The sequence below is a fragment of the Bombina bombina genome, chromosome 5 (genome assembly GCF_027579735.1).
Source record: "Bombina bombina isolate aBomBom1 chromosome 5, aBomBom1.pri, whole genome shotgun sequence".
In the NCBI taxonomy this organism is placed as follows: domain Eukaryota; kingdom Metazoa; phylum Chordata; class Amphibia; order Anura; family Bombinatoridae; genus Bombina; species Bombina bombina.
Genome location: NC_069503.1, coordinates 867,293,098 through 867,305,650, shown reverse-complemented (window position 1 = coordinate 867,305,650; position 12,553 = coordinate 867,293,098). Strand labels below are relative to the sequence as shown.

The 12,553-nt window shown below is 37.3% G+C and overlaps 1 protein-coding gene across 1 annotated transcript in view; it reads left to right on the top strand.

Moving 5' to 3' along the window:
* The window catches only part of GAREM1 (GRB2 associated regulator of MAPK1 subtype 1), a 470,758-nt gene that overhangs the window by 88,659 nt on the left and 369,546 nt on the right, over nucleotides 1–12,553 (top strand). The window contains exon 2 of the mRNA XM_053715004.1: nucleotides 6,550–6,690. Within this exon, the coding sequence (XP_053570979.1) occupies nucleotides 6,550–6,690 (141 nt within the window). The remainder of the gene's footprint in view (nucleotides 1–6,549; nucleotides 6,691–12,553) is intronic.

The following is a 12,553-nucleotide window of genomic DNA, read 5'->3' as shown; positions in this document are numbered from 1 at the left end:
CCCCACCTCCTCGGTCGCTTGCGGCATAGGAGGAGATTGAACTAAGATAATTGATGCGCTCTAATGCCATATGATTACTATTTATAGGAATATATACATTTAGGATAACACATATGTTAGGAAATATCCCCTTAATGAAAGCACTATCTCCGGCATTGCAATACAAGTGTGAGTCACATATTGAGATCAGTAATGCGTGGGGGCTCTGCTTGGCTGCCTGTCAGTCTATCTACATCTAAACATAACAAACCTTATGAATTTAGTTAACAAAGGAGAATGAAAACATAACGTACAGGTAAATTCTAAATAGAGCTGTGCAACCCCTCTACTTTTCAATTGTTAACGGATAACAGTTAGACTCTTTACCTGCATAACCCCTAGGACTTGTTTAAGTTGGGTATAAGATTTTAGCAAATTGAATTTTACTTATAGGCATATTTGACGCCCTCCCATGCCATGAAGTGTCGAATACCGCTGGAGAGATGATCCGTTTCTCCCTGGGGACCTGCAGTACATGTGGGGGTTCGAATTCAGTCCTGTACCCTCTTAGAAAGAATGAAATCAGTGATCTCGCTATGTCGGGGGAAGTCCATAAATACTGTGCGTTGGAGGTATAGCCCCGCTCCACTTTAATGTTGTCATGAGCCTGGTTAGTCTCTGCGGCTCGGATCGGGAGCGTATGTTCTGCAGGTATCCGACTAGAGTTGAGGGCAAAGTATTTGTAGTCCGGAATGTTCGGTGGTGTACAGAAAAGTTTCTCCATGAGGGTTTCGTCTTTGGCGGTCGCCACAAGCTCGCTTTCTCCATGCCACTTTGTAGGCTTAAGTGTAATCTCGCCCAGGAGGTCAGATCGATTAAATTCCTCTGTCAATTGTCCACTGAGTTCTTCAGACCCCCTGGGCCCAAGAGGTGAGTCACACTCCGGTGGTGGTTGCCCCGATAGGAAGGGTGAAGCTCTCTGCATAAGGGATAGAAGATCCTGCTCTGACGGAGCCTTGTCTATAAGTTTCTGGAATATTGCTTCGATTTTAAGCAGAGTGCTGTCTAGCAATGTGAAGGTATTGTCGCTCTCCGTGTCTGGTATGGCGGCCGCCATTTTCTTTTTCAGAGATTTGATGTATATAACAGGCAGGCTCTGCCAAAAAGGTAATGAGGAGGGAAAAAACAAATGGGTAAGAGCAAAGTTGGTGAAGGAACTAAATGGTAGGATGTAAGATGTGTTTATCTTGATTTCAGTTCTGGATGAGCACCCCTGGTAGGTCACCAAGGGGGGGAACGTTGCTTGTGAGATCGCCGCTATTACAAGCCTCAATTGTCCGTTTCCAGCCCTGGGGTCATATGTACAGCTGTAGCTAGTTGTAGTAAGTTGTGTAATGACCAGTTGGTTAGCTGATGCCGTACTTGTGAGTTGATATTTAGCGGCCTATAACCCACTCTCCCAGAGCTCAGGAAAATGCGACTGCACGGAGCCGCTGCTTGGACACGCCCCCTTTGCTCCAGGATTTTAATTTTTTTTTCTCTATGTATCTTAAATGTTGGCGGCTATGCCTCCTCTAAATATGCATAAAGAATCAGTTTCTGATAATCCCTCATTTAGCTTATCTGATTTAAATAGATTTAAATCTGTTAAGCTGCATGTTTCAGGCTACGGTTAGCAGCCAGAAAGTTGAGGGTTCAGACACTGCTAAAGTTGCTTATTTCTAATAAGACATGGTTTCTAGGCTCTTGTTCCTTCCTTTTTCAGGGACATTTTTTGTTTAGGCCTGGTCTATATGATATTATTTCTACTGTGACTGCGGGTAAATGAGCTTTTTCCCTCAGGAAAATAAGTTGAAGGGTAAGGTCAGGTCTTCTACCCTGACCTTTCATCAATCTAGGAGCCAAAAGTCCTCCTCTTTAACTGTCAAACAGGGCTCTTCCAGATATTCCTGGAAGCTAAATATAAATTGGATCAAGTCTAAACAGTTTAAGAAACCTACCACCTCTTCTTAATCACAATGAGGATGCAGCCCAAGATCCCAAACTTCTGGTAGGGGGCTGATTACACCTCTTTTATTAGGTTTGGTTTAAATCTGTTCAAGATTCATGGGTTTTGAATATAGTTTTTCAAGGATACAGAAATGGTTTCAAATCTAGGCCTCCCAGTGGAAGGTTTCTTCTGTCTCATGTTCTGAAGAATTCTGTAAAGGCAAGATCCTTTTTTCAATAAGTCTTAGAAATTTGAAATTATAGTCCAATTTACAAGATTGGAACAAAGCCAGGGGTTTTATTCCAACCTCTTTATTGTTCCTAAGAAGGATGGGACTTACAGGCCAGTTTTGGATTTAAAGACTTCCTTCTCTTAAGATGGAGACAATTCGTACTATTCTGCATCTTGTTCTCCACAGGCAGTTTATGTCTACAATAGATTTGATGGATGCTTATCTTAATTTTCTTATCCACAGGGATTATTATCAATGTGTTGTTCTTTGGTCTGATTACTGTTCCCAGAATTTTTTCAAAAGTTCTGAGAGCTCTATTGTCTGTAATAAGAGCTCAGGGTATTTCGGTGGTTCCTTACCTAGATAATATCTTGGCACAGGCTCCTTTAAGCGGTATCTCATTTTAATAGACTCTTAATGTTTCTTCAAGAGCATGGTTGGATAATCAAGTGCTGCACTAGTCCAAATTGGAGTGTGATCTTAGAAAACACAAGTCATTTGGGTCTTGGTGCAGTTTTGGAGTCTTGAAGAGTGCAGATTGTTTGGTCTCCTTGGGAGGTGTAGGTACCTATATATATTCTGATAATTTTTCTGGGTTTTTCAGAGCTGTCCTCTGTTGAAGAGAAAACATATCTGTATTTCCAATCAAACAATGCTATAGTGATGGCTTACTTCTATAATCAAGTAGGAAATCACAGTTCCCTGGCGATAAGGAAGGTGTCCTGAATACTGTTCTGTTCAGAGACTAATCTTTGTTAAATTTCTGCAGTTCATATTCCAGGAGTGAGTATTTTGGGAAGCAGACTTTGTCACTAGTCTCTTCATCCGGAGGAGTGATCTCTTTTTATTTGGAAGTTTTCAATCGCATTGTGGTTCAACTGGTCTTCCAGGAATAGACCTGATGGCTTCTTGGTTGAACAATAAGCTTCCCAGGTATTTTGAGAGATTCAGTTATCCTCAGGTGGAGTTTGTGGTTGCTCTAGTAGCTCCTTGGTTGTTTTGCCTGACTTGCATCTTTCAATCTCTTGTTCTGTTACTAAGAGGGATAATCAGGATCAAGCAGAAAGTATCATGTATTAGATTGCTAAGCTTCCTGGCATTCAGAGTTTTGTTCCAGCTTTAGTCAGGATCAAGACAGTTTCTCCTCTTTGGAACCTTAATTTGGTTCTAAGAATTTTGCTCGTTGCTTTTTTTGGGCCTATGCACATATTAAATACTCAACTTTTGTCTTCATAAGGTTTTGTTTCTTTTAGCAATCCATAAGGATAAGGCCGTTTTTAAAAGCTAATTCGATTTCTTGCCTTATAGGGACATAAAACAAGTTGAGATAGAGACAAAATATAATAATATGTACACAAATTACTTTACCTGCAAATTTATACTGCAGTGCCTTGCCATTTACCCTTTATTTTAAGTTTCTGAATTGTACAGCTCTAACTCCCCCCACAGAATTCCTTTTATGGCTGTAGCTATATCCATTGTTGTTTTTGGTAAAATTTACAAATGAATAGGGATTATCTGCTGGAGCATGCCTAGATGCTCTGAACTCAGTTGAAATACAATGCCTGTGTCTAAACCCTGATAAGAGGGGTGGAGCACAGTGTCCAGACAGCATGGCTATTTTAAGTATTTTGGCTTGTTTTTGAAAATTATTTTAAAATACTTCCCAAAAATTTTTAAACTATTTTTTTTTAATGCATACTGTTTTTACTTAATTAGTCCTTTTAGGATATGCACATATCTCAACCTGTTTTATGGCACTTTAAGTGGTGTCTTTAGACAAATGCGTTTGTTGTTCTTTCTTTTTGTCCTAACCCAAAATATTCTAAGGAGAGGCTTCTTCATATTTTGGATGTTAGGGATTTGAAGATATTTTTCCAGGTTACTAAGGATTTTAGACAACCCTCTAGTTTGTTTGTTATTTTTTTTGGTTTTAAAAGAGGGTTTTGATTCAAAGGAAATGTATAATTAAAAAAATATATTTTTTCCCATACTCATGGACTCCACAGATGGGTATTCGTTTCCCAGGAGTAATGGCTCATGGTCTCTCACCACTTCTCACAAGACCTGCCGATTTTTTTGCTAGATTTTAGTTATATATTTTTTTTTCTGGTGTGCAGCTTTTTTTTCCTGCTTCTTTTTTCTTCTTCTCCTTGTTTGGCTCTACCTCATACTAGATTACCAATGAGGTGGTAGGGATTTTAAGTGCTTTTGCATTTTTGTTAAAGGGACACTGAGCCCAAATTTTTTCTTTCGTGATTCAGATAGAGCATGCAACTTTCTAATTTACTCCTATTATCAATTTTTCCTCGTTCTCTTGCTAGCTTTATTTGAAAAAGAAGGCATCTAAGCTAAGAGCCAGACAGTTTTTGGTTCAGACACTGGACAACACTTCTTTATTGGTGGGTGAATTTATCTACCAATCAGCAAGAACAACACAGCTTGGTAACCAAAAATTGTCCAACATCTAAACTTACATTCTTGCTTTTCAAATAAAGATACCAAAAGAACAAAGAAAATTTGATAATGGTAGTAAATTAGAAAGTTGCTTAAAATTGCACGCTCTATCTGTATCACGAAAGAAAATATTTGGGTTCAGTGTCCCTTTATCACCACTATGAAAGAAATGCATTTATCAGGTAAGCATACATTTATATATATATTTTTTTTTATTGTGCACTCTTCCTGAAAGTTTAAATGGACATGAAATTCAAAATTAAACTTGCATAATTCAGACAATACATTTTTATTTTAAGAGACTTTTAAGTTCACTCTTTTATTACTAAATTTACAACGTCCTCTTGGTATTCTATGTTGAAAAGCATACCTAGGTAGTCTCAGGATCAGCAATGCAATACTGGAAACTAGCTAGAGATTGGTGGCTACACATATATGCAACTTGTCATTGGCTTTCCAAATGTGTTCAGCTAGCTACCAGTAATGCATTGCTGCTTTGGAGCTTTCTTTAACTATGTGTTTAGCGCATATTTTAATATTGCTGGCAGAACTAACACATTATAGCATTTTATTTTTTTGCACTTGCGTATCAATTTAACCCCTTAAGTTAAACTGACGTGTATATATACGTCATCTGCTACATTGCCTATCGTACCGCATGCATCTCAGCTTCAGAAAACTCCAGTAGTCTTGACTGTAAAGTGACAGCTGAGACCTACTGTTCCTGAGCTGCAGGCATCTCTATTCATATGGTAACAGAGCACAATTGTTGCTCTGTTACCATATGAGTGCAGATTGCCATATTGTTACGTACAGTGTCACTGTCTATAACGATTTCCTTAAGTGCTGGTGAGAGGTGCGGGAGGGAGGCGGGTGGGCGGCACAGTAGTGGAGAGAGAGTGAAGGAGTGGGAGGGAACCTACACAGGAAATGTTTGGGAGGGAAGGGTTGCTGCTCTATAGAAAAATGGGGAATCGGGGTGGAGGCGACCCTTTATTAGCGACCACAGGGAGAGGAGATGGGGGAGCCCTAAAACTTAATACTGGCAGACTGTCAGCCAATACCTAAGATTGTAGTGAGGAGTTTGGGTGGTGGGGAGAAAGAGAGCTATTTGGGAGGGTTTAGGGAGGTGGGAGGGCTTACACTAGAATACCTTAACCCTTGCCATATAAATTAACCCCTTCACTGCCAGGAATTTCAGTGTGCAGCTGCAGTTAGTGGCCTTCAAAATATGTCTGCTATTTCGGAACATAAAGGGGAACCCCAGAGACGCCTTTTTTGTTATAACTGCGCAGGCAGTATGTAAATAATGTCAGTGAGAAACACAAAGTTTGTGAAAGAGTGAAGTTTTTTTTTTATGTTTGTTTTGTTTTTTGAATATGATTGCATTTGGCGGCAAAACAGTGGCATGAAATAAACCAAGGTATTGAGCTAGGCCTATTTTGGTATGTCTCCTAAAAATATATATAGTTTTGACAGGTAAATAATAAAAAAAAACACAAGGCTCTATTTCTATTTAAATGGAGTGATGGCAAAAATCCTTAAAATTCAATAGTGTTTTGGGCACGTTTTTGGTAGCAAAGGGGTTAAATAAAAAGTACTAATACAAGCATGTTTAATATATGGACAACCTCTTTCAATGGAAATTTGGATTTCAGTTGTCCTAAATTATCAAGTTATGATTTCATTAAGTATTGCCTCTAATAGTTCTATGATACTAAAATTAATTTTTAATTAATTATGAATCTGATTTCATTGAGTATGTTAGTAGATACATGTTTGGATTCATCTCCTCCTAGAATTTTTTCTTTTCTTTTTAAAGAATATTTTAGTTGTATAACACTCTATTTGATTGTTACATCACTTCATGAAAACGTGTATTATGTTGCAGGGGAAAATATTGAAGGCCTGCGGGAGAATGATTATCTTCTTATTCATTCGTGCCGGCAATGGACGACAATAACAGCTCACAGCCTGGAAGAGGGACATTATGTCATAGGCCCAAAAATTGAAATTCCTGTGCATTATGGAGGTATGTGTTTATAAATGTTATTCATGCAATTTTTTGTATACAATATTTTATGTAGAAGTTTAATGTTTATATAGAAAATATAAAAATGTCACAAACTATAAAAATCAAAACCTTTTTTAAATTCTAGCCCACTGCAAAAATGTTTAGTAATGTGTTTACAATTGTATTAATTGAAAATCTTTTTTTAAGATAGCAAAATATTTACTCTTGTTTTTAAAATCAATGTATGCAGCAAGTATTTTGTTAAAATATTTAAACAATGATTTAAAAAATATTTGCAGTATTTTAAAAATGGACACATTTAATGCTATAATAGACTAAATGATTACTATCAGCCGTGAACATTCACCAGATTTAGCATTTGTTTCTAGTGCTTTAAAGGCTGTTAAATACAGTATAACTGCATAATCAACAAGTATATTATAAAAAGACAATTTATTAGCACTTTTTTAAATGCAATTTTTTTTTTCTGACAAATTCCATAATTTGTATCATGTGACAGCCATCAGTCAATCACAGACTCCTATACTTATACACAGTGAACTCTTGCACATGCTCAGTGGGAGCTGGTGCCCTAGAAAGTGCGTATATAAAAAGACTGCACATAATTTGATAATGGAAGTAAATAGGAAAGTTTCATAAAACGGCATAATCTATCGGGAATCATGAAAGTTTAATTTTAACTCCTAGTGTACTTTAGTGTCCCTTTTAAGGAGACTTTCTAGTACCGTTTGAGATTAGTATTATTATTCTTGATTTATAAAGCACCAACAGATTCTGCAGCGCTGCCCATGGGTACAAGGATAACAGTACAATGGAGAAACGATACGACAACATTTTACAGAAAAAACAGGGGGAATTGAGGGCCCTATTCCCGTGGGAACTTATAATCTAAATGGGTAGGATGGGAAACAGGAGGTGGACTGCAAAGGTGAGAATGATATTAGTGAGGAGATAGAGGGCAGCTGTTAGTTAAGTGAAGTTAGTATGTTAATAATTCGGGTGATAAGCTTCCCTGAACAGAAAGGTCTTTAGGGAACGTTTAAAGGAGGAGAGGTTAGGGGCAAGTCTGACAGCACGGGGAAGTGGGTTCCTGAGGGTTGGTGCCCCCCGAGAGAAGTCCTGTAGTCTAGCATGAGAGGAGGTGATGGTAGAGGACGCAAGAAGCAGGTTAATATTGGATCTTAGGGGGCGGGCAGGAGTGTATTTGTTGATAAGTGAGGACAGGTAGGGTGGGGCAGCATTGGTGAGGGCTTTGTAGGTCAGGGTGAGAATTTTGAATTTAACTCTGTTGTGAATGGGGAGCCAGTGAAGGGACTCAGAGAGGTGCAGCAGAAACAGAGTGTCAAGAGAAGTGGATTTGTCTGGCAGATCCATTAAGGATGGATTGGAGGGGAGAGAGGCGGGAGAGAGGGATGCCAGTTAGTAAGTTGTTACAGTAGTCAATTCGGGAAATTACCAGGGAGTGGATGAGCTGTTTAGTAGTTTCAGCACTTAGAAACTGACAAATTTTGGAGATATATAGGTGGTTGCGGCAGGATGAAGAGAGCAATTAGATGTGGGAAATGAAGGACAGATTTGAGTCAAGCGTGACTCCAAGGCAGCGGACTAGTGGTGCCGCCAACAGTGATGGAAAAATTAGAAACTGGAGTAGAGTTAGAGGGGAGAATTAGAAGTAGTTCGGTCTTGGACATGTTTATACTTAGGTGGTGAGAGGCCATCCAGGAGGAAATTCCAGAGTGCAAGGGTGGAAAGGTGGATCTGGGTATCATCAGCGTAGAGATTCACAGTATGGTACTTGCATTTGCAAAAAATGCTTCTGGCAAAAGTCACTGCTTTGTTGATAGCACTTTGTGTGTTTGGGAACTGTGGAGCATACAGTAGTAGGTTATGTTGTGCACTAGCATTTCCTGATCATGCCTGCTCCGAATGCCAGTGATACAGGTTGGGACTTAGGTTATGACATTTACCAGAATAAAATAAAAATAAAATTTTCATGAGTCAGGCAGAGCATGAAACCACTTTCCACTTTACTTCTATTATCAAATCTACTAAATTCTCTTGGTATCCTTTTGTTGAAAAGCATACCTAGGTAGGCTCAGAGGCATGCACATGAGCACTATATGACAGCAGCTTGCAATATACATTTTTATACTCTGCCGCCAAACAGTGCTCAACACACATGCATGCTCTTCCATAAAAGATAAAAACAAAAACAAAGTAAATTTGATAATAGAAGTAAATTCAAACACTGTTTAAAATTTCATCTAAATCATAAATGTTTAATTTTGGCTTTTATATGTCCATTTTTAAAGTAGCACTAATGTTTGCTAGAGCCATTTTTACAAATGCAAGTATAATGCAAAAATGTTTTTAATACAATTTGCTATAAAGTGAAAAAATATAGTGAACAGCGCCAAAAGAGAGGGCACACAAGCGCACTATGTGAAAACGATCACCTAACAGGATCGTTCAAAATAGTGAAATGGGTGAGTATAGGAGTGCCACACAGAAGGAGGCTGAAGTGTGCTGGGAAATAGTTAAAAATATACAGATAGTGGAAAAAAAAGAGTGACAAATATTGTTATATATAGTGATGTAACATTTATTACATTTCAAACGTAGCAAATATACATAAAAACAGATAGAAGTGGTGCTCTTACAATGTGTATGTATAAAGCACTAAGCATATATAAATGACAATCGTTAAGAAGACGATCATTAATGAAACAAAATAAAGTGTACAAAATGTGCGCTAACATCAGCTGATGCGATTAGGATAGGACATGTCATAGGAAAAATGTATAGTCCAAAAATATTGTATAGTTCAAAAATAAGTATAATCTGGTGCCAAAAAACAGATTGTGTCCAGTAGTGGGAAGATGCTTGTCAGAGTGCTGAAAGTCTATATATTTCTCAGATATCCGGTAGGTACCTAAAAAGAAAAAATACACAAGGTGCACAAAAACTGCAAGGCTAGTTAAGTTAAGTAAGAAATATGCTCACCATTGATAAGGAAACTCGGGCTGGTTAGTTAGGGGGTCGACGCGTTTCGGCCTTTAATAACGCCTTTTTCAAGACAATACCAGCTAGTTATAGTGTCAAAGAATTTAAAGGTTACTTAAGCCTTTCTAGAAAATATTTAAAAAAATATATATTATAGAGATAGAACTGTGGTATATAATAAGGGAAATGTTGTTCTGGAGTAATTTACAGAAGGTGTACTACTTCGAAATCTGCATTTAATCCTTTTGGGTAAATGCAGTCTAATTCGAATATCCATCTACGTTCTTTAAGGAGTAGCTTTTTCTTAAAATCTCCACCTCTCCAATCTTTTGTATACTTTACATAATCCCATATATTTCAAAGCCTTAGTGTCACCATTATGTTTCTCTTTGAAATGCTTATATAAGGGAACACCATCTTTGTTTCCTTCTATTTGTAGTCAAGCCCTCCCCCGGAAATTACAAGTTCAGTATTACTAAATTCTTGGCGTCAATTTTGGCGCTATTTTTTTGATAGGCTCAAGTAACCTTTAAATTCTTCGACACTATAACTAGCTGGTATTGTCTTGAAAAGGCCTTATTAAAGTCTGAAACGCGTCGACCCCCTAACTAACCAGCCCGAGTTTCCTTATCAATGGTGAGCACATTTCTTACTTCGCTTCTTTTTTAGGTACCTGCCGGATATCTTTGAGAAATATATAGACTCCAAGCACTCTGACAAGCATCTTCCCACTACTGGACACACTCTGTTTTTTGGCACCGGATTATACATTATTTTTGGACTATACACTTTTTCCTATGACATGTCATATCCTAATCGCGTCGGCTGATTTTGTACACTTTATCTTGTTTCATTAACAATTGTCTTATTAACGATTGTCATTTATATATGTTTAGTGCGTTATACATACACATTGTAAGAGCACCCCTTCTATCTGTTTTTATGTATATTTGCTACATGTTCTATATGTAATACATTTTACATCACTATAGATAGCACTATCGGTCACTCTCTTTTTTCCACTATTTGTATATTTTTAACTATTTCCCAGCACACTTCAGCCTCAATTTGCTATAAAGTGTCATGATTTTCAAATGATATACTATATTTTTCTTTTAACGTGTATATTTGTGCATGAAAAAGTTGATCTTTTTGTTGAATGTCCCTTTAAGGGAGATGTTTTGGGATATTTCAGTAATCCATCTGTATATCATGTCATTATGTCCTTTTTATTTGAGCCAGCTTCCCTATTTCAGTAGTTGATAGTGTCTTTTAATTGCTTGTGCACGTTCTCTCTAGAGTCTTTTGTTTTATACTACCTTCAGCAATATCTGGTATTACATAATGACAAGTGAAATGCTTGGGCATTCTCAGCTGCCAGCATTGTGCCAAGATATTGAGGATATTTCGTTCCATGCCACGTTTGGTAAATGTCACTCTATTAGCTTCCTGCTAGGGAGAACCTTTGAGTAGAACACCACATGATAATCCCATCAGGGTTTATTTTAAAGGGACATAACCCCACATTTTTCTTTCAGGATTCAGATAGAGCAAACCATTTAAACAAGTTTCCTTTTTACTTTTTATTATCACATTTGCTACATTCTCTTGTTATCCTTTGTTGAAGGAGCAGCATTACACTATTGGGAGGGAGCTAGCTGAACACAACAGATGAGCCAATTACAAAAGGTCACAAATCAGCAGCTAGCTCCCAGTAGTGCGTTGCTGGTCCTGATCCTACTTTTTTCAACAAAGGATATCAAGAGAATGAAGCAAATTAGATATTAGAAAAAATGGAAAATTGTTTAAAATTGTATGTTTAATCTGAATCATTGATTTTTTTTAAATTTTTTTTTACTTTACTGTCCCTTTAACCCATTCATTGGCTAGATATCCACTGATTAGTCATGTGACTGGGGATATTCACTGTAATTAAAACATCATTTAGACAATAGACGCACCTCATGTTTGTGTTAGCCTTCGTGGAGCAATATTTTTCATGGATTTGGCCTGCAGCTATTTGACACAGGTTATTCAAATGCTATTGTTTGTACCTGTTCACATTAGTTATGGAATGGTTTTACTTAAAGGGACATAAAACTCAACATTTTTCTTTCATGATTCAGATAGAACATGGAATTTTAAACAACTTTCTAATTTACTTTTATTATCAATTTTTCTTTGTTCTCTTGGTATCTGTTGTTGAAAAGCAGGGACGTATACTTAGCTGTCCGTTTCTGGAGCACTATATGGCAGCACTATTTCCTGCCATGTAGTGCTCCAGATGCCTACCTAGGTATCTCTTCAACACAGAATATCATGAGAACAAAGCAAATTTGATAATAGAAAAAAATTGGAAACATTTTTTACAATGGTCTGCTCTTTCTGAATCACAAAAGAAAAAATGTTTGGATTTCATATACATTTAAAGATCTAACCCTTTATATCAAATGATTTGTCTCTGGTGACTGTGTAACATTTAGTATGATATCTCCGTTTGGCACTATTGGTGTGAAACTTCGGAATATAAAAAATATATAGCACATTACTAAATTGACAAGATTTGTTCATGTTGTAAGTAAATATGTCTTTGTGTATCATGACAAAGGTTTCAGTGGAGAATAACGTATATGGTTCTAGGGGTTAAGAAAGGTTCCTATAAATAAGTATATTGAAATCTGCCCCTTTTTGTATAATGGCTACTAAGCACTCATGGCAATTTTTTAAAACCATTGATTTCCTTAACACTGTAGCAGCAGCTATTTTACCTATTGATTGTCAGAACACAGTAATTTAACACTTTGTTTGCCCCCTTTTTAGTCTGATGTTTTCATGTCATGTTTGTGCTAACTGTAGG